The sequence below is a fragment of the Gopherus flavomarginatus genome, chromosome 1 (genome assembly GCF_025201925.1).
Source record: "Gopherus flavomarginatus isolate rGopFla2 chromosome 1, rGopFla2.mat.asm, whole genome shotgun sequence".
In the NCBI taxonomy this organism is placed as follows: domain Eukaryota; kingdom Metazoa; phylum Chordata; order Testudines; family Testudinidae; genus Gopherus; species Gopherus flavomarginatus.
The window spans coordinates 187,084,827-187,107,693 of NC_066617.1; the positions used below are offsets into that span (position 1 = coordinate 187,084,827).

General features: G+C 40.2%; 1 protein-coding gene across 1 annotated transcript in view; it reads left to right on the plus strand.

Annotated features, from left to right (window-relative positions):
* The window catches only part of ROBO1 (roundabout guidance receptor 1), a 1,059,329-nt gene that overhangs the window by 962,715 nt on the left and 73,747 nt on the right, over nucleotides 1–22,867 (plus strand). The window contains exons 9-17 of the mRNA XM_050962791.1: nucleotides 4,085–4,209; nucleotides 6,466–6,637; nucleotides 8,570–8,775; nucleotides 10,417–10,498; nucleotides 10,652–10,820; nucleotides 10,916–11,082; nucleotides 17,253–17,374; nucleotides 20,222–20,453; nucleotides 21,864–21,985. Of these exons, the coding sequence (XP_050818748.1) occupies nucleotides 4,085–4,209; nucleotides 6,466–6,637; nucleotides 8,570–8,775; nucleotides 10,417–10,498; nucleotides 10,652–10,820; nucleotides 10,916–11,082; nucleotides 17,253–17,374; nucleotides 20,222–20,453; nucleotides 21,864–21,985 (1,397 nt within the window). The remainder of the gene's footprint in view (nucleotides 1–4,084; nucleotides 4,210–6,465; nucleotides 6,638–8,569; nucleotides 8,776–10,416; nucleotides 10,499–10,651; nucleotides 10,821–10,915; nucleotides 11,083–17,252; nucleotides 17,375–20,221; nucleotides 20,454–21,863; nucleotides 21,986–22,867) is intronic.

Consider the following 22,867-nt stretch of genomic DNA (forward strand, 5'->3'; position numbering starts at 1 on the left):
CCCTCCTAAAATGACTATTCCTACTTATTTGCAATGTTTGCTGTATTTCTTCCAGTTTGTTATATCCAGTTACAGCTGCTTGGCAATACCCTGATCCAAAAGAGATACTGCTAGAATATGGCATCTTAAGTCTACTTATTTTTCATAGCACACCTGCAGCCCACAATATGTTCCAATTATTTGAACAGTAAGCCCATGTTTGCCATGCCTAATGAATTTTGACAGGCTGAATATTATTAGTTTCTTCAGTATGTTTCATCCGAGGATAGCATATTGCAGGTGTTTGCTAGCTCATTATGAAAGTGTACTCATGCTTAACTGTAGTTCTTTTTACTCTCTATGTAAAAGGGTAAAACTAGATGAGAGTGTTGAAGGAAATGTGATTTGTGATGATATATTTAATATCTTTTAAAAAGGATATATATTAAAAATGTATTGACATGTATTGAAGATAATGCAATTATTCACTTTATAACAATGACTTTGTTTGATTTGAGTCTTTTGTTGTTATTTTGTTGTTTTTGTGGGCTTTGGAAATGCCCATTTTTTTCTTTTAAAATACATCAGCAAATCAATGACTTGGTATTGGAGTTCCTCATAACATGCTTACTCTTTAATAATTAAAACTAACCAGCCAGAGACTATACAATTTCTAGGATTATGATAATTTTCAAATATGAACAAAAGATGCATGTATGTTTTTCACATAATTGGCTGTTGATATCTATATTACTTTACATTAACTCTGTGCTCTGAATATGTTGATAAAATGAAGGAAAAAGAGTAACAAGTGGGCTTTTTTGTATCTGTTTTGATTATCAAATTATGTGCCAATTAGTTCACTTGGAGAATTTTAGACTGAGAATTATGATTCTGATGCATGCAGTCATTATATCTAAGCTGTAAATTGGGACAAACCATGCCACTAATTTTTAAGCAAAACTCCCTAATAGACATTAGGTTTAAAAAAGCCTTTCCCAGCTATAGATCTCAATGTGCTGTATAAAGAAGGGTAAGTATCTGGATTTGCATTTTTGCAGATGGGGAAATTGAGAATCGAACCAACCTATTCAAGGCTGTGCAGCAGTTTAGTGGCAGAGCTCAGAGTAGAACCCATGTCTCCTGATTCATAGTTTAGTTTATCTTCCTATCCGTTTTACCAGGCAGCCTCCCCTTAAAAAGTTGATGGGGAATTCTGCTTAAAAATCAATTGGATAACATAGTTCTGAGGTTTTTTGCATATTTTTCATATATCAGAATATATTTGTGCTTTCTAAGGTGCTTAGCAAGGATCCTGTTACTTTTCTTTTGTTTTACTTTTTGTTTAGTTTTCTTTGTTTAATTTTATTTATTCCATGTTTTCTTTCTGTTTTGTTTTGTTTTTAGTTGTGTCTGGTAAGTTGAAATTTTATTGACCATCTTCTAATCACCGTATCACTGTGACTGGAACTTCTCTTCCCCTTTCCATCCATACCCTTCCATGTCCTTCAACCAATCAACTTCCATGTTTCACTTGTTATTGACAAGACAGACTGCACAGAATAGATTCTGCATGAAGTATGGGTAACTTTTTGGCAAAGAGCAAAGGTAATGGGTTGCTAACTTTTTGTCTGTTTTTAAATAATGTACAAGCTGATTCCTGATTTCATTTCCCCCTGTTACCACACACGTCATACTTAATGTTTTCGTGTATAATCAATTCAATTTATTTTAAAGATTCCAAGGACAGTAGAAGTTGCTTTTCCTTAGTAGCTAACAGATGCAGCGTCCTATGTAGATAAATATTCATAACAAGCCACACGTGTACATTTGACCCTAGTTAAGAAAGCAAACAAATTTCATATTTTGTAAAGTATTTTAATTTTTTTCTCTGGTGCAGTGACCACTGCGAGTGGGATTTCCAAAAGCACTCAGCTGCACTCCAACTCTGTTACCATTGACAGCATTAGGAGTTTTACTATTTACTTTAATGGGAGCAGAATTAGAACAACAACCCGTATGCTTTTGTAAATCTCACTCTAAATGACTGATCAACCAACTTTTCCTTTCTCCTCCCCCCATCTGCCCAGTACTCCCTGAGCAACCCTCCTCATAAGTTGAAATACAAGGACCCCACTGTGTCTCTGATGGGCACTATTGTAGTCCTTCCTTCATAATTATGTAAGCTCTCAAACACAGTGACACCAGGTGCTATGTATCCTAGTGCAGCAGAATATAATTTAGAAACCCTGGGCTCTACTCTGTGTGGCATTGTGCCAACAGCCATTAAAGAGGCAGTGAGGCCCTAAATATACCTTTAAAATAAAGAGGGTCAGTGCAAAGGCATCATAGGGAGACTGAAAAACTATAAACAAGCACCCCTAAACCTAGTTTCCTAATCTTTCCCCACAGCCCAGTGGCAAACACCACTCAGTTTACCAATCTGCTTGCAATACTAAATTAAATCCCTTCTGTAGATGTCAGAAATCCTCTAGTACCCCACCCCCTTTCATGATATTAAATGTATCCAGGTTTTCTGTTTAAAAGGTATGGTGATCACAATGGGTCTAGTATTATTTCTATTACTGGAACATCTATGGGGGGCTTTACCTTGTATAGCTTTTTAGTTAAGTCATTCAACGAAATTTTAACATTTGTGTCCAGGTATAAATCACCCCAACATTTTGCTTATAAATTCTGAAAAGGAACATTTGGTGTATTTTATTCTGATCTAAACAGGGAGCATAGTCATGGATTAGATAAATGGATAACTGAAAATATTGATGTGGATTAACAAAGAAAACAAATTGTGCAGAAGGGACGTTTGGTATCCTGGGGTTTCATCTAGATAGGTGACGGTCACAGTTGTTTGAGTCATAGAATGTATTTTAAGCTGCACCACCTAAGTGAGATGAGTAATTTGAGGTGTTTAAAGTGAAGGAAAAGCCCTCAAAAAAAGAAAAGAACATAAAATTGTTAAAATGACTGATTCAAAGCATTCACTTCGCTCTGAACTCAGACAAGAGGGGAGAATAATTAATGCTGTGGACAGCTGATAAGAAATTAATTTGAAAAATGTAAACAGTAAGTAAAAGGACTTTTCATTTAATGCAAATTTTTCCAGCTGTAAGAAGATACCACCTAGACTTTATATTCTATTTTTTCTGGGCTAGCCCCATCAGCGTATCTAATTCTGTCAAGTGCTCTAACTTATTTTTAATGTAGCTGACATAATTTTTGACATTCTGTTTACTGCTGGATGAAATGGTCATGTAAATCGGTGTAAATCAAACAGTTTGGACAATGCTGGCAGGATTTATAATGTTAGGATGAGCAGATGTTTCAAATTTGCCTTCATTTACATATATATTTTATTTGAACATGCCCTTGCCTCTGTAAATGAAGGAGGAATTCAGCCCCACTGTTACTTTAAATTTATTCCTTTTCACTGATTGGATTGAAGGTTTTAAATGGTTATCATTTGCACAGGAGCATTTCTGAGGCTTTTGCGTTAAATGGAACAATTTTGAGACCCTGACTTCATCAGATCGTTCTTATAAAAGCAACTAAAGATCGTTTATTTCTCCTGAGCTTTCCTAAATCAAAGAGTGTGACTTTTGTGTGTGTAAACCTGAATGTGCAAGTACTCCATAGCATTTAGTACAGAAGTGGACAAAGTGTGACCTGTGAGCCAGATGCAGCCCAGAGATTTCTCCCGTTGTGATCTGTGGCTCCCTCATCTTTTAAGACCTGATTGTGACCCCAGTGATCATGCTGGTGAATGCTTATTAGTGCAGCTCAACTTATTGAAGTCAATGGGACTTAAATCTCGCTTGACTAAAAGCTCACAAACTTGAATAAGGAATGTGCAATCAGGATCTTAATAGGGAGGAGCAGCACAAGAACCAACAATCTTGGGTCAAGATGAAGCACTGAATGTTGGGAGCTGCAGTCTCTTTGTGCCGCAGCTCCATATTAAAGGCTGTTTATAACACACCTTTAAAACAAATAAAATGTAGTGCTCGGGCACCTGGCAAGTTGCCATTTGGCTTTCAGTGGGGTGAACTTTTGACTGCAGATTTTAGTGTATTTTTATCTCCTTCAGAACCTCCTCATTTTGTTGTGAAACCTCGTGACCAGGTGGCTGCATTGGGACGGACAGTGACTTTCCAGTGCGAAGCAACTGGAAATCCTCAACCAGCCATCTTTTGGCGGAGGGAGGGAAGTCAGGTAAAGCCAACTTTCTCTTCTTGTTTCATGCCAGTTTCTTTAAGCAATAGTGCCAAATAGAGGATGGCAGTTCCTGCAGTTGTTTACCTACTGAAGATAACTGCTAAACTTGCAAATGCTGGACCCCATCTGCATTATTATTGTGATACATCATGTGAGTTTAAAAATATTGTATTTTGTGTACCAAATGGAAAGGAAAACTGTGTTCTGATAACTGGGCTTGTCTTTTTCTTAAAATGTAAAGGTCAGTATAGTAACAAGCTGGAAAGGATGAGTACGTTCTTAGTGTGCTGTTAGATGCACAATCTTCATTAAATGTTTTTGAGAAAAATTGAGGTAATATCTATATAATAATTAGAGATGGGGCAAACCAAAATGCTGCATCGAAAAGTCCCAAGAGTTTGGATCCTGGCCTAGCACTGCAATTGGCTGAACTACAACATCATGTCCAAACACTAGTACATTTTGAAAAAAAAATTAGATCTGGGCTTTGTGTCTTGCGCTCATCCAGAAAAATAATCTGCGGTGTTTATGTATCTGTGGCTAACTCAGGTGTATACAGTACTACAAGTTGCTTTGCCTCCCTGTGCTTCAGTTTCCCTGTCTGTAAAATGGGGAGTAAAGATACTGACCTACTCTGTAAAATGCTTTGAGATGAAGAAAAGCACAATATAAAATCTAACTGTCGTTGTTGTTGTTGTAATGCCGTAACATATCACTTTTAGGGAGGAACTTTTGAAGGGAACAAGTTGCATAAGGGATTATTTTCAGTGAAGATAGGGAATTTCTCATTTTTCTGTTATTGAGAGTACTGATTGCTTGCTATTGAGTTTGGTGAGTAGTTAACCTTTTCTAAACAATAGTCAAAGTCAAACAAAGCTTGAGATTAGCTCCTTTTCTTCTATTTGTTAAACATCTGTCTAAATAAAGTAAATGATCTGACTAGACAAAAATTGATCTGGTTATCTCTAGTGTTAGTTCATGATATAGTTAGGCTGCTACATTATGTGCATTTTTATTTATTTGTTTTGGTGAGGGGACGTGTTTAGTAGGGATGTTTGTTTTAATGCAAAAATCTTGGTTTCACTGGGCTCTTTTTGTCTTTACTAAGTGGCTAACAGTATGTAGCTGGAAATGGAGAGGGACAAGATTATTGACAAGTTTCTGTACTTATATTGTAATTGAAGATTCTCTATCCTCTTTGTTTGGTCATTCTTAGGAAAAGCAAAATGTAGTCAGACAAGAGACAGCAATGAAAATAGTGTCCATGAAGTATAGAGAACTTCATATATTTTCCCTTCAAAATGCTAAACCGTAGATAAAAATCTGAAACCAGTATTTGATGTAACGCATGTGTGTTGTTTTGGTTTCAGCTCTGACTTTCATGACCACTGCTGGCACCATAGCATCTAACTTCAAACCAAAACTATGTAAAGGGAAACTTGCACAGGACTTTATTATACAATGTAGTACTGGTTATAGAACAGAAACTATGATTAGTGAGACTAAAACATCACTTTAAAAAGAAACCTATAAATCATTCCTGTCACTTTCTGTCTCTATTCTTTAGCAGTCTAAAGTTTTTAAACACAAATAAGTAAACTGGCATCTTTTTATAAATTTTTAAAATAAAATCTATTTCACTACAAGAAATGCTGCAACCTTGATTTTGAAAGATGATTGTGTGAACATTTGCATGGACATTTCTTATACAGTATGCAGAAAAACCACAATTGTTTGCACAGTTATGGCACCTGTAGATATCAATACCTTTCCAACACCTATTTAAATTGAAGGAATGTCTACTCTAGATTCCCATGGACGTTAGATCAGACCTGTTAAGATACATCCAAATACAAGTACATGGATGTGCCTACCTTTTTTTAAAAAACGGGCCTCATAATTAGTATACAATAATGAAATGCTTTATATATACACCTCTACCTCGATATAATGCTGTCCTTAGGAGCCAAAAAATCTTACTGCGTTATAGGTGAAACTGTGTTATATTAAACTTGATTTGTTCCACTGGAGTGCACAGCGTCGCCGCCCCAAAGCACTGCTTTACCGCGTTATATCCGAATTTATGTTATATCAGGTGGTGTTATATCGAGGTAGCGGTGTGTATATGTAACAGAGATATTTTGTGTATAATGTGAATATATAGCACATTATAACTCACACATGTTTAGGAATATTAAGATGAACATTGCAGATGTGTTATAATCTATCTAACCCATTTCTTTCTCTCCCTAGAATCTGCTTTTCTCATACCAGCCACCGCAGTCATCCAGCCGCTTTTCAGTCTCCCAGACTGGTGACCTCACAATCACAAGCGTCCAGAGGTCTGACGTTGGGTACTATATCTGCCAGACTTTAAACGTTGCAGGAAGTATCACGACAAAAGCGTACTTGGAAGTTACTGATGGTAAAGTGAAGATACTTTTATTTTACAATTACCAATTTTATTTAAAACCACAACTTCAGCAGTAGAAGAGCATGACTTCAACATTGGCAGGTTGCTTCTGCTGGTTACTTTGGAGCTCGTGGAGGAATTGTATTTAGGTGGCTAGCCTGAGCTGCTCCCCATGCTGCTGTGTCCACATGGCTATTTTTAGTGTGATAGTTCAAACAGAGCTAGAGCTTGTCTGTATACCTACTTAGGGAAACATTCTCCCAGCTGCTATTTGGATATATCCTGAGTGACAGGACAGATAAGGTGAAATCCTGGCCCACCTGAAGTCAGCAGAAGTTTTGCCACTGACATCAGATGGGCTAAAATTTTACCCATAGAATTTGAGTCAACTAACAAACTGACTGAATGGCTATATAAAAAAATATATCATTAGAAAATCCTGATTGGTCAATAGCTGAAATTAATAGAGCCATATTGATATTATCTGTGATATAGAGGTTTTTAAAGTATTTTTCATCCATGGTGTCATATCAGGATATTGCCACAGCTGTTAACTATGCAAAAGCCAATTTTATAATGAATTTAAAATTAAATAGCAAGTAAGGTAACACCTAAATATAAACCTATAGATATATACATTATACAGAAAATTACCGCCAAACCAAATATAATAGCCTACATTTATGTAGCATCTTTTCTCCATAAGGTCCTCAAAACAGTTTATACAACTAACAAACTGAACTTCCAACTACACTGGGGATCATTTCAGCCATCACTGGAGTGAGAGATTGAACTGTGTACTGCAACACATCAGAACAGAGTAGGACAGGAAGTAAAGTATAAATCACGCAATTGAAAATGCCGGGTGGCATTTAGGTATGCAAATGTAATTACCTGACTTGGAATTTGGCCAAAACATCACTGTTATCACACTTCAGTTGTGAAAAGTGTCATGGGATGTTTAATTATCACAAATTATCGGAACTTCAGTTTTATTTTTCATGCTAACAAACCAGGTTTCAAGTCACATCAGCTCCCGTTAAGCTGTTGAATGGATATTGTTTTAAGCTGCAGTTATTTTATAGTGCCAGCACATCTCAGGATATTATGAGCTAGGAGGAGAAGCTACTGAAGTACAGTACTGTAGCTTTTACTTCTGGGAAAATTGCTAATTTTCTGGTGCACACAATAGTTTCTTGTTTGCATGAGTACTTAAAAGTACTTTGTGCCATTATGTAAATTCAGTGTTTAAATAACTCATCACAGATAGTTAATTTATGTTGTGTAAGATGCAATAAAATTATTAGAAATTCTGTAAAAGATTCTTACTATGATTTCAAATCAGTACTGTCAGATAAATTTTCACAGAACTGAGTATAAGGAAATGCTTGCAAAACATATTTTTTTAGTTGAAAAAGCTGATATTTTTCCAGACATTAGCTTTGTATTTATTCCACCCTACCATTGGTCAACTTCATTCTAGGAAAAAGTGTGTCTGCATATTTGCTGAATTATTCCCTTCTCATCCACCCTCTTAGTTATCTGTAAATGAATGTTCAAATTCTAAATCCCTAATTATACTGACCCATCACATGATAAGGTGTGTATATATAAAGTGAAGAGTGTGCCTATTCAAAGAAACTGAGAAATCCTTGCTTGTTTCATTATCACATCTAAAGACTATGGAACTCAGTGTGCCTAGAAGATGCCAACTCAAAACCTCTAACACTCCTTCACCTCTGAAAATAGTGTAGTGTATATCGTGTTAATATTCTGTAGCCGTGCATCATATTAATATACCCAAAATAATGCATGCCTCATACTTTAATTGCTTGTTTAATTATATTCAGTTTGTTTCAAAGCCTCAAGCAACTGCTGTTGCTTAGTTGATTAGAAAATTGCTTTCAGTTGCAAAAATCTATTTCCTGTTGTTTCTTCTCGCAGTGATTGCAGACCGGCCTCCCCCAGTCATTCGACAGGGTCCTGTGAATCAGACTGTAGCTGTGGATGGTACGTTAGTACTCAGCTGTGTGGCCACAGGCACTCTAGTGCCCACAATCCTCTGGAGAAAGGATGGGGTCCTCATCTCTACCCAGGACTCTCGCATCAAGCAGCTGGAGACAGGAGCTTTACAGATCCGATATGCCAAGGTAGCTTGAAATGACAATGAATCTTTACACTGTTTGTAAAGGAGCATAAGCTTCAACTCTGTAATATGTGAAAATAATCTAAAACTCCGCACATGTGTATGCCACCTTAATTCAGGATTTCACAGTTGCAAAGTAGTGTATCAGCAAAAAAAAAAAAAAAAAAAAAAAAGCCATGATGTTAATGCCTTTACACCATATACATTCATAGTTACAATGTTAAAAGATGAAAACATTTTCTTCCAGCTTCACAAGTACAATCCAGGTTTTCATTTCCTGTCCCTATATAGTACCTGTTCTTGTGACCTTTTTTGGTTCAAGATTACACATGTATATATGGTACAAAGTATATGGAAGGTAGATCTTGATTATATTATATTTTTAAAGTGGTTAAGCAGCTCTGTGTGGATGACTTCCTTGGGGAATTGGAGCAGGATATCTGGTCAATATTTCTGTTCATTTCAGACAAGTTGTATGATGTGTTAAAATATTGTACTGCTGTAGTACATCTGTGGTTACCTGCGGGCTCTTTGTGCCTTGGTATATCAACGTAATAAAATTAGGTCATTTGTAAGACTTCTCACCCAACACTGTGCTACCTGGTGATGTTGTGATTACCTGATCACAGGAAACACCACTGTGCCACTGCAGTATTTGAACCTCTGACCTTTCATTTCTGAGTATTGTGTGTGGTTTTTTTTGTTTTTTTCTTTGGTGCTGATACTTGAGTATAGTCTCATTTCTTTGATCATAACTCTTTTGAATTGTGATTAAGTCACAAGTGGACAAATAATCCACTGTTCAGATTTGGATTATAATGTTATATGGGGATCCTTGTATTTGGTCTGTCACCAGAGCTGCCCAGAGGGTTCAAGGGGCCTGGGGCAAAGTGGGGGAGCTGCGGCGCTTGTACTCATCCGGCAGCAGTCTGGTTCTTCGGCGGCATTTCGGCCCCTTCAGTCACTCCGCATCTTCGGCAGCACTGAAGGGCCCCCTGCCACGAAAATGCTGCCTAAGACCCATAGCGACTGAAGGGCCCCTCGCTGCTGAAATGCCGCCGAAGATCTGGACCACTGCCAGGCCAGGGCTCGCAGGGCCCCTGCGGGGCCTGGGGCAAATTGCCCCACTTGCCCCCTCTCTAGGCAGTCCTATCTATCATAGAGTAAAATTTACCCTAGTTCAGAGAGCCCAACCTGCACATGGCCTTGTGAGCTACGTAAGCCCTGTTTTAAAGTTGAAATTTACTCCTTGAGGCCCTGCATAAATCCCTAAGCACCACTTAAGTGTGAGTTTTAAGTAGCACATAGGCCCTTGTGTGGGGCTTTCTGAGTTCACTTCTCCCCATGGATTTCAGTGGGAGTTTGGCAGGATAAGGAATGAATGAGGACTATAGGATTTGCCTGGTGGTTTAGTTCATTATAGAATGAGAACTAGTACATTAAAAAGTGTTGTTATTTTTCTGTGCCTTTTAAATAGAATGGAATAAGTATGTACAGATTCTCACTTAGCAGTGAGAAGTTTCTGGTAGGGAAATTCTAATGTATTTATCCCATATTCATGGTGATATACAGTTGTGTAATTACTTTTCCAGCCCACTGAGTGCCTGATTGTTCCAAATATTTATTTTCCTCTCTTCCCACTCAGCTGGGTGACACTGGTCGATACACCTGCATTGCCTCAACTCCAAGTGGCGAAGCTACCTGGAGTGCTTATATTGAGGTCCAAGGTAAATCAATCAGGTTTTTTCTGCTTGATGAAAATCAAAAATTAACATGCAAATGTTATCTAACTTTGTAATAAATTGATAATGCAGATGTGACCATCATTGAACCCACACCCACTTTCTGTCCACACTTAGCTATTTCTCCCTTTTTGTTAGAATTTGGAGTTCCAGTGCAACCACCAAGACCCACTGACCCAAACTTGATTCCTAGTGCACCCTCAAAACCTGAAGTTACAGATGTCAGCAGAAATACAGTAACACTGTCATGGCAACCTAATTTGAATTCAGGTGCAACTCCAACGTCTTATATAATAGAGGCCTTCAGGTATTACAATTCTCATGTGATCTGGTTGTACTTACAGTTTATATATGGTTCAATTAGCATACTCTAACCTGCTGTTCTGTGTGTTTTATCCTTAGCCATGCATCTGGTAGCAGTTGGCAAACTGTAGCAGAAAATGTGAAAACTGAAAGTTTTGCAGTTAAAGGGCTGAAACCTAATGCAATTTACCTCTTCCTTGTGAGGGCAGCTAATGCATATGGACTTAGTGATCCTAGCCAGATATCTGACCCAGTGAAAACTCAAGGTAAACCTATTTACTGAAGCATTTAGGCCCCACAATGTCTGTAATGATATATTACAGAACAATGTTAGATGTGGTGATCATATTTATCCTAACTTCAAAATGATGTCTAAAAGTCACTGTATATACTAGATGGTAAACTTACATTGCTCAGAAGCTGCATTTTATTTAAAAGCTACTTGAAAAGCTTATCACATTGTCATAAGGGAAGCCTAACTGTTTTTATCCAAATATAGTTACACCTAATTGAGTCACCCATCTTAGCAGCACTATTAGTCTTTGGCTTTGTGAAATTTTCGTACAGCCCCCCCAAATTCTGTGGAAAATACATAATTGTGCTTAAATATTATCAATTTAAGCAGAGAATCAAGCTGTGGTTATGATTCAGTAAGAGAGAGCATGTAGTATTATGTGCTGTATGTTGTATTGGGGAAGCAGAGAAATTAAAAATTTGGAGGATCCAGGATACCACTTCATAAGTAAAGCGTAATCCTCAGCAAAATGCTTACTATTAAAGGTAAGTCCAGTGGGGGAAGAGAGACTTCAGTAAAGCCACAACCCCTACAGTGAAGCAGATGGAATTAGTGTCCCCACACTACTACAATAACATTGCATAAATATGAGAAAGGAATCAACTGAAATACAATCGCTATTCCTCGGGCAGATAGAAGTCATGAGCCCAGTAATATAATTATAATAAATTGTAATAAATTTAGATTAATATAGAAAACAAATGAAGTTGTCCCACAGCACTTAGGCACTGTGCAGTCAGAACTGTGCATTCGTGTGTTTCCAATCCAATAACTTTATTGGAGTCATGAGAACTAAAGATTGAGAAAATAACACAGATGTGAAAAACTTCTGAAGGCGAGCCAATGCGGACGGGGGAGTTATTAATTTGATGGCCAGTCTACCTCTAAACTCACAACACTAGTTGTCAGATAGGCAAATTACCTATTTGCCATCAGATGTTATAAAACACTCCTGAGAAAATGCACATACATAAATCTAACACAATATGACATTTATGCTAAAAGCAAAATTCTCTTCTCTTCATCACCATGTTATCTGAGTGCCTTTCAAGTATTTACTCTTAAGGGAATTCTGTGCCAAAAAATTAAAAATTATGCACACAATAATTTCCAATTTTGCAAATTGTATTTGTCATTAAATAAATGTGGCTCCAGCATGGCAATGGGGAGCACAGGCCACTGGCTGCATTGAGCTGCAAGATCACTCTGAAGCCCCCAGCTCCCGCAGTACAGAGACTTGGTGGTGAGGCTGCACCTGACACTGACACAGTGCAAGGGCTGAGCCTGCCCCAGAAACGCCCCAGGGCCCTGCCCCTCTGTGCCAGGCACACCAGGTGTGGGTAGGCAGGCTCCGCCCAGCAGGAACCAAGTCTGGGGGAGCTTAGTGTCGAGGGGATCCAGGTGTGAGGTGAGAGTTTTCTGTGTAAGGCAGTCCGGGTGCCGGCAGCTCAGTGGGAAATCTGGATGCACAGGGACTCATTAGGGGGGTCCGGATGCAGGAGCGGTGGGACTCTGCAGGGGATCCAGGGGATAGTGGTTGGGCTCAGTGGGGAGGGAGTATCTGGGTGTAGGGAGGTGGGGCATGGTGAGGGAGGGGGATGTCTGGATGTGGGGGCTCAGTAGGGGGAGTCTGGGTGCTGGAGGAGTGGAGCTTGATGGGGTGGGGTTCTGGGTGTGGGGGCTTGTCAGAGGAGTACAGGCGTAGGGGCTTGTCAGGGTGAGGGTTCGATGAGCCTACTTAATGGGGGAGCCCGAGCTGCTGCTGAGGGGGATGCTGCATACCAGGCTCCTGCTTCCCCCCGTGATTCCCCTCTCCCCTTTTCTTATCCATCTCCCTCCCCTTGCTTCCACATTCCCCTCTCCCTGCCCTATTCCACCCCCTCCCCCCCTCCCTCATTTCCCCTAATCCCACTTACCCAGCCCTACCCCGGGAACTCACCGCTTGCAAAAATGAGGGTGGAGGGGAGGCTGTGGTACATAACCCCCAGGGGTGACAGATTTGTATAATTTTTGGTGGTGCCAAGAATGGATCAAAGTGCTGCCGCCCCCACCCGCCTACACACACGCCTTCCTAAGGCTCTCGAAGGGAGCTTGAGTGTAGGAGGGGGCTTGGGGTGAGGGCTCTGGGGCAGAGTTTGGATGCTGGGTGTGGGCTCTGGATGGGGGGTTGGGTGCAGGAGGAGGTTTGCGATGCAGGCTCTTGGAGTGAGTTTGGGTACTGGCTATGAACTCTGGGCTGGTTCAGGAGGGGGTTTGGGGTGCTGGGTGTATGAGGGGGTTTGGGTGCTGGGTGTGGGTTCTGGGCTGGGGCAGGGGATTGGGGTGTACGATGGGGTGGAGGAGGGGACCCTGACTTTGCGGGAGCCCAGGCACCAAGAGCCCATACAAGTTGCCATCCCTGCTAACCCTGTGTGCCTCCCTCATGCGTCCCCCCAAAAAAACTGCACACATGGTCGCCGCCTCCCAAATCCTCCCGACCTGGCTTCCCTTTGCTTCCCTGCTGTTTTCTGCAGGGAAAGCAGGAAATGTGCAGGGGGACTGTTTTCTGCAGGCTTGGACTCCTGCAGAATCTCCCCAGGAGTAAAAATGTGTGCATCTAGCTTGCCTCGTGCATAATAAAAAGCTCTATCCTTACACCCTAGTGAGCTACAATAGGCGTGGGGGGGGTGGGGGTCTCTCTTTTGTTGGCACACACATACTCAGCTCTTCTCTCTCTCCCCCGCCCCATGATGATCACGCAGGCACTCACGTCCAGCCCCCTTCCCTGTCTCAGAGGCTACTCCATGCACACTGGAACAGACACACTGCCTGGGCTGCCAAGGATGAGTTGCTTGTCTCCTGGCAGATTTTTTTTTTTTGCATTTTTCTGTGTGGAGGGCACAGAAAAATGTGGGCCATATAAATTCTTCGCCCCTGCATTGGCGCAGAATTCCCCACTCCCAAGAGTAAGTATTTCGGAAGAGAAGTAACAATGATAAACTCTCAATTTCTTCCTAACCAGTCTACAGGAGAATTAGTTTAGTATGTGCGATGCGTTGTTGTCTGTGAGTATATCTACACTGAAATTAGAGGTGTGACTGCAAAGACATACCTGAGCTAGCTTTGATATAGCTAGCTCAGATAATAGCTGGTAAGCTGCAGCAGCACGAGCTAGCTGCTGGAGTGCACATCCCTGGTCCCAGTAAGTTTTATACAGCCCATGCTACTGACAGTGCTGCCACGAGTTTGCTTGTATTGTTATTTGAGCAGCTAGATCGAAGCTGCTACATGTGCTGCAGTCACACCTCTGATTGCAGTGTAGACATACCCATGTGTGAAGAAGTTCCTGAGGGAAAGCAAATCAAAGAAACGAGTTTTACATTTAATTAAGATAGGTTGGGTTTTGGTCATTCTCTTGTGAGAATTAATTCCACAATTCGGCTCAAGCTCCTGCGAAAGTTCCATCCTCTATACCCACAAGCTCCCCCATTGGTTGACAGTTTCATTGTTCCAGTAGAACATAGTCATCATGGGAGATCAAGCCTGAAACTCCCAAATGCATATATCACTGTGGCCTAGTGTGCTTCTTATAAGATGAACCAACTGAAGATGGAAGTGGATGTTTTTTGCTTTCATGGCTATTTGGATATCTAGTAGAACTGAGAAGATCAAAATGGCATTAAGCTTGTGTGCCAAATTAATGATCTCAGGGCATATATCCTCAGTAGTGGGAAAAGTTATACAAGAGGTTAGTTATTGAAAGCATTTCCCTCTTCCTCCCAGTGTCACATCAGTCTCAGAGGAATTCCCTTCAAGCCAAAATAGATCAAAATTGACTTCTGGTCATAGAGGCTGATTGTTTTAGAGATCTTGGGCCAAATACAGTTCAAATGTGGCAATCCCCTTCTCCCCCACTCACTCGGCCATTGCTGTTTTAGTATTAGTAAAATCTTGTAATCAGTGTGCTGGGATCTGTTCAGATACAGAATATTGGCAGTCTTTGCTCTGGAAAGCTGAAAGTCAAAACAAGAAAGCCATAGAGTAGATAAGCTGTACTGAGTAGTTCAGAGGTAAGAATGACAAGGTTTGATAACTGTTTGTTATATTGATGGTGACTCATCCATTGTGCCATCTTCTGTTTAAGCTGCTACTTATTAAGATGACTCTCCCTTTAAGCTCCAGGCAAAAGGATGGTCAGAGATTTACACAAATCCAAGTTGCAGAAGTTACTGTCTTTGAGAGTATCAGAAGGAGGAAAAGATGCTTGGATTTGTGGACCATTTGGCAGAATGTTTTACATGTGGATACAGTAGCTGCTCAATGGTGTATTTATTTTAATCAGTCTTCATGGCTAAACAGACAGCTTTGTCACTCACTGGTTGCACAAAGGCCACACGCTGATTTAGTTTTGAAATAATCCCACACTCTTGTGAATATGTTGGAGAAGCTGTATGACAAATTGCCAGGTGGCATAACTCTTACAGTCTCAAATGTGGACTGTGTTGCTGGATAAAGAATTTGTTCACATGCCAATAACTTCATACATATATAGATGGATAATTTGTTAATTTGATGGTCAGTGATTTATTTAAAGATTCACTGGGTAATGGGCTGGAAATGTAACCATCCCCTCAGAAGTTGCACTTTTTGATGTGTCCTTTTCATATTTTATATAAGCATTTTCTATAGGGAGGTCGACATCCTACTGCTTTCACTCCTCAGATGGACTACCCACCTGCAACAAAGTCATGGAGCTGGCTTTGTTGCAGGCATGGATATGCACATACACTTTTCCTCTGTGCTCCCTCTCTGGCCATTCTTGTGAACCAGGGCCAGCTCCAGGGTTTTTGCCGCCCCAAGCAGCAAAAAGAAAAAAAAAAACGTGATCATGATCTGCAGCTCTACCACCACCGCTTCAGTCTTCAGCAGCAATTTGGCAGCTGATCCTTTGCTCTGAGAGGGAGTGAAGGACCTGCCGCTGAAGACCCGGACGTGCCGCCTCTCCCAGCTGGCTGCCCCAAGCAGCTGCATGCTGGGCTCATGCCTGGAGCCGGCCCTGTTGTGAACAGGCAGGTGTTGAAATTGCTAAGAATATTACTGAATGTTTCAGAAAGAAGAATGCTGGTAGATTTCAAAACGTTGCCTAAACACTAGGAAATATTAGACTGAGAGAGTAGCATCATGGAGCAAAGTCAATGTAACATCTTCACAAATATCTGTGATTGTTTTAAAAAAAAAATCAGCACTTTTCATTTCATGTGAATTTCCGAACCTGAGATTTTATCTCTGTTGCCAACATAGTTTTTGTATATAATGAGGTGAAAAAAGGGGGAATTATTAAATGAATATAAAAATATTGTACTCTGCTATCCATGCTCCACATACACTTCAGATATCATGATGATGAGTTCACTATAAATGTGTGTATATATATGGGGAGAGTCATTTCTTTTCAGCCCAAGATGCTTTTTAAGAGCTGTACATAGAAAACATCCTTACCCCATTGTACCAGCTCAAATGATAGAACACATCAAATGGAATTCCTCTTTTCATATATCTGAACAATTCTTTCAATAATAAGAGACCAGTATTAGATTTGCAAATATCAAGGGAGACAGAGGGCAAATGTGCTCACTGGCGTCTCCTGTACTTGAAAGACCTGGCATCTGTGTGGTTCATTTCCCCTCATTTAATTACTATACTACAGTTAATAAGTCATTAAAACCCAACAATAACACTTGCTAGAGTGTTACTGAATTTATTTTTAGTCACACCTGCTCTTCTGCCCCTCCTTGATTGTTTCTTAGTTTCTGTGGTGTTTGGAGTGTGCTTTGGAGAGTCCCCCTCCCTGCAGGAGGGAGATAGTTGCATGATGAGAGATGATGCTACTGCTGTAATTTACCGTAGTTATCCATGACCTTGTTCTTTATTTTTACTCCTTACTTCCCACCCACTCACCCATTTCTCCCCTCTCCCCACATTGCTTCCACTGACAAGGCAAATTGTTTTTGTCCAGCTTGCTGTGAAAATGCTTCACATAGTTCTATTTCCTGCACATTTGGGCTCTTCTAGTGGGTACTGTGAATAAGTCGATTTAGTCTTCCGAGTACATAACTTGATTGAGAAATGCATTTATAAGAATGGGTTCTTACATTGTTCCAGATGTTCCACCTACAAGCCAGGGTGTGGATCACAAACAGGTCCAGAGAGAGCTCGGGGATGTGGTTCTGCATCTTCACAACCCCACTATCCTTTCTTCTTCCTCAATTGAAGTTCATTGGACAGTAAGTAAATATTATAAAATGGGAGGTGGGTTCTGGGTAGGGAAAAAGGGAACTTTTTATTTTGATCCCAATATTACACCACAGTGTTGATGGAGGAGTTAAACTATGTAAAGAAACTATGAAAATAGTTTGCTGTTGTACATGAAAATCATTCTGTGTGTATTGGCACTATCTACACTCCCCTGACTGCCTGTCTTAATCAGAAGCTAGACTATCTTCTCACTCTACAGAGAGCGCTGTGCCATATGAAGAGTGATCAGCTTCATTTGTCAGGAGGCGAAGGAACTGATCCAAAGTCTACTCAAGTTCATGAGAGCCATTCCATTGCATTCAGTGAGAGGTGTATCAGGCCCTAAGTCATGTTTGAGATAATACAATAGCTCCTCAGTCTATCAACCAGAGTTGGGGGAAGTACTGCATAAAATAGACCCTATGATGTGGCAGTTGCCATATCCACCCACCCCAGATCGGATATTGAGAAATACATTTCCTCCCACAGCACAGCAATTACTAAGTTAAAAGTGAACACAAATGCTATGGGAAAGAAAAACACAATGAGAAACAATTGGGGATTGTTTTATTGACCATCATATTGGTAGCAGTTAGGTCAGATGTATGGAGGTCATAGTGGAAGAGGGGGAAAAGCAGGGCAAGAAAAGAAAAAGATACTATAGGAGTCCCCAAGGGAGAGGGGTAGGAAGCGATACAGAGGAGGGACAAATAGAGAGAATGAGAAGATTGGGGGCTTAGAAAAATTGAAGGAATACAGGGAAATAAATTGTGGCATGAAGGGGATGGATGAGGAGAAAGGAAAAAGAAAGAGAGTATAGTATGAGGAAAGGATTAGTCTATCCAAGGAAAGACCTAAGACAACGTAAATGAACGAACAGCTGTTTTAAGCAATATCAACTAGGTGGTCAGGAAAAGAGAGGGGCAACTCCACCACTGGGACAATCCCAAGGGAATGGAGCTTTAAACTGTCATCTGGGCTCCCTTCTGATCAAGTCAAAATATTGGCAGGCATGATAAAAAAGCGATCACAAGATGCTGCAGCTAGCATGGCGTAACTTTGTAAGGAAAGCATTTTACTTTGTCAAGAGCTATAGAGGAACTGACTGCTGTGATGCACAGTAATTACAGTGAAACCTGCACTAAGGACCACGTTCAGCAGGCAATCTTCTGTTTTAACTGACCACTTAAAAACATCATCAAGCTTCCAAGCATAATTTTGTTTGACCTTTAGTTACGGAACAACCTTTTCCAGGCAGCCAATTTTTGTTGCTCTCTTGGGTGGTCTCTGACTGCAATTTCAAAGATTAAGCATTACCTCAATTTTTGCTAGCAGATATTCATCACTTGGTTGTTTAAAATGAAATATGATGCTTGGGTATTACATTGCAAACAAACAGTTTTATTATGTCACCAGATAAAATAGTTTAAATGGGACAAATCTGAGTGGTTTTAAGTAGACATTTTTATTTTTAAATTTGCCTATACATCAGAAATCATTTATCAAAATCAGTGACTAAAACATACTGAAAGCTGCACAAGACTCCAGTTCTATTAGGTAACCTCCTGTCTCAAGTATCCCCAAATATATTGACCCGGATTCTTATTTACACTAAAGCCTCTGTACCCCGTCAAGTGACATAAAGTGGCCTTACTGCAAATGACAATCCAGCTGAGTGTAGTTTTGATCCACTTTTATTTGTAGCTTTCTTCCATTAAAATGCTAATTTTTATTGGCCCTGTTACTGACTGCTTAAAACAGCACCAGTCCTACGGCACAGTAGCCCCCTACTGAGTCACTGAGAATGGAGGAAGTGCTTTGATTTATCTGGCCTTTGACTGAGTCAAGCATAATCATCAGAATGTAGATAGTGCCAGTTGGCTGCCCTTTAAAATCCACTTTGTCCAGAAAGAAGCAGGCAGGAAGCAAGGGTCATTTTATGCAATCTGGGAGGTTTCCAGCCCTCAGGAAGGTTGACCTGTTTCTTTGTTTAATTTCTATATTCATCATCTGAACTATTAAAATATACACCCCAATCCTGCAAACATATCCACCTATGCAAACTCCTGCCCTGCCTGGAGCCCCGTGCCATCAGGATTATTCATTTAAAAACATATAGAACCAGGGCGGGTGCAAGGATGTTTTGCACCCTAGGCGAAACTTCCACCTTGTGCCACCTCACCCCCTCGAGCCCTGTAGCAGCCCTCCAGCCTAAGGCATTCCCCCCGTGACAGCTCCCCTCCTCCCCCCTCGGCAGCTTCCCCCATCCGCCCTGAGCGCCCACCCCCGGCAGCTGTTTGGTGCCACAAGCCTGGGAGGGGGAGAAGCCGAGTGGGGCGGCATGCTCAGGGGAGGAGGCGGAGCAGAAGTGAGCTGGGATGTGGAGCGGTTCCCCGTGTGCTGTGCACCCCCTTACTTGTTGCAGGCGGCCCTCCCCGCGCTCCCCTGCCCCATGTCCCTCCGCCTAAATGATGACGAGGACCGAGGCGGCCGGTTGCAGCCGAAGGACCTGAAATGCTGCCCCCCAAATGCTAACGCGGTCGCCTAATGGGTTGCGCCGGCCCTGTATAGAACCTGATTCACCATTTTGTTATCCCTTCATTGATGTCAGTGCAGTTCTACTAGCTTAAAAACTTTATTGATGCAGTGGTGAATAAGGCCCATAATTTGCTGTAATTCCCAGGAATTTTTATCTGGTTCAGTAGCATTGTTTACTTTGGATAAAATAAATAGATAGTTCTTAGTATTTTGCATAATACCACAGGCAATGTTACAGTTTGTATTTATTAAGCAGTCCATTAAGCATTCACTAATGTGTGTTTCTACTATTCTGCTAGGTGGACCAGCAATCCCAGTATATTCAGGGATATAAAATTCTGTATAGGCCTGCCACTGCACCCCGCGGCGAATCTGAATGGTTAATTTTTGAAGTGAGAACACCATCCAAAAATAGTGTTGTCATTCCAGAGCTGAAGAAAGGTGTAAACTATGAAATCAAGGCCCGCCCTTTTTTTAACGAGTTTCAAGGAGCAGATAGCGAAGTGAAATTTGCAAAAACCCTAGAAGAAGGCAAGTAGCAGCAAGTCTGTCTTCACCTTTTGTTTTTTTGAAGGAATATTTTGGCCAGTTTCTCTCTGATACTTGCATTATTTGATTTTGTTTGAAGTGCATACTGTTTGAGAACACAGCAGTGTGCAGCTGAGGAGACTGTCAGCAAGTTGGACTGATCAGTATGTGACTTGTTTGATGGCACAGAAGTCAATATTTAAAACTTTGTGTGTGAGAGAGGCATGTGCAGAAATCCCCTCCAGCACTTAGAAGGGATATGTGCTTTTTTATCTCCAGTGCAGCATTGTTCTCCTCCCTGCTGAGTTCATGGTCTGGTCACAAGTGACTTGTATCAAATTCAAACACATACTTACCACTATCTAAAGTAAATAGCAGATACCGCAGAAATCATCAAAGTATTGTAGCTGGAGGAACGGAAACTACATTTTTTAGAGCGCCTGTATATCTGGATCCATCACTGGTACAAAATGAAAAGATGATGAGTGAGAGCAACAAATACAGTGGGCTAAATTATGCATCCTCTTCTGTGTATGTGCTATAAAGAGGAGCCAAAGCCATTTCCCTCACCATAGCATTTTTACTTTCAGGCCAAACATAATCAAAATGGTGATGGCTAATGCCTCAGATTAGACATTTCAGTGCATTGGTGAGGCCTAGACCTGCACCATATATTTTGGCTGCACTAGTTGAACAGATGACCCCGAGTGCCTTCCCTCTAGGCCACTAGAGCAGCCTCAAAAGAGCAGCACCTGATCCCAGAATATCTTAGGATGACTCTAATGGACCCAAAAAATAGGAATCTTTGCACTGACACTACCTAACAAATAACTGGAGTTTAAGTAGTACATATTTTATTTTATTTTATTTTATTTTATTTTATTTTACAAAAAAGGAAAAACAAGCTCAGAGAAAAGAAAAGCCAACGTTTTTGAAAACATCCACTTTTTGGTGCCTATATTTTGAGTGTCCAACTTGACACACCAACAGCTTGATTTTTCTAAAGCAATGAGCTCCCAAATCTCCAAGTGAGGTTAGTTTGAATATTCAGAAGTTCTGAAAGGAAGGACCTAGAAGTTCTGAAAGGAAGGCACCAAAAATTAGTAGAATCTTTTTAACATTTTGATCTCAGTATTGGGTCAAGGTGACAAAGTGAGTCTGTGGCAGAGCCAGGAATGGAACCCAGGGTCCCAACACCTGTTCACATCACTAGATCATATTTTCTCTCTCATGTCCATTTACCTTGATAGATAGAAACATCCTTAATGGCGAAACAAGAAATTATGATTACATTTGTGTAGTGCAGAATGGGCCATTTATATATCAAGCACTAGCTACAGCTTGTTAAAAAGCATTTGGCAACATTGTATTGGAAATACAACAAATTAACCATCTGGTTCTTCCCGCAAACAGCTCCTAGTGCTCCACCTCAAAGTGTTTCAGTGACTAAGAATGATGGGAATGGGACTGCAATTGTGGTTACCTGGCAGCCACCCCCTGAGGATACCCAGAATGGAATGGTCCAAGAATATAAGGTAACATGCAGAGTTCTTATTCATTGCAAAGTATTGGCATGCTATTGATGGATAAGTTGTTCATGGATACTTGGCTCCATCTACTGGTGAAAATCAATGCCGGTGGAATCACAAAATATAAACAGAATATTTTTATAGTACCATATATTTAGGAATTCTATCTAGTCTATGGCATCTTTACATGTACAAAAGGAATTAAAACTGCCTATTAATTTGAATGGGAAGATGGTAGTGCAGGAAATTAAAGAAAAGGTCAAAATTCATAATTAAAATAAGCAACTTCTTGTCTATGCTATAATATGAGAATTGCATACACAAACACAAAGAGTAATGTACCAGTTTAAGAACCATTTTCTGATAAAAACAGAGTATTTGAGGAGATAAATTGGTCTAATAAAAGGCTTAGACATAATTTATTATGTAACGTTCTGAGTAAATTGTACTATTCTATTCATCTGAGATGGTTAAAAACATGGAAAAGCTTTCCATCTAAAGAGTGTTAGTGTAAGATTAAATATATTTATAGCAATTTTTCTGTTTTTTTACAAATCTATCTTTGCATTCTAGCTTTTATTATACTATATATATTTTAACATATTAAAGTTCAGTATTCAGTTTTTATTATTTAAGGCCTCTGTAGCAACATACTGTTTTTATCTTAGAGTAATTTAAATTGTGAATAAATTACATATAAAAGAAATGAAGCTAAAATTGCCTAAGCAAGGCTGAGATATTGTAAGTGTCTAGTCATGGATTGCAAGGTTGTTTTATAGCCACTAGTGACAAGATGGTTTGCTCTAGTCTGTAGCAAATTGGCATTGTTGAAAGAGGTTTTTAAATCAGAATGTCTTAGCCTTAAAAAAATAAAAATAAAAAAAAAAT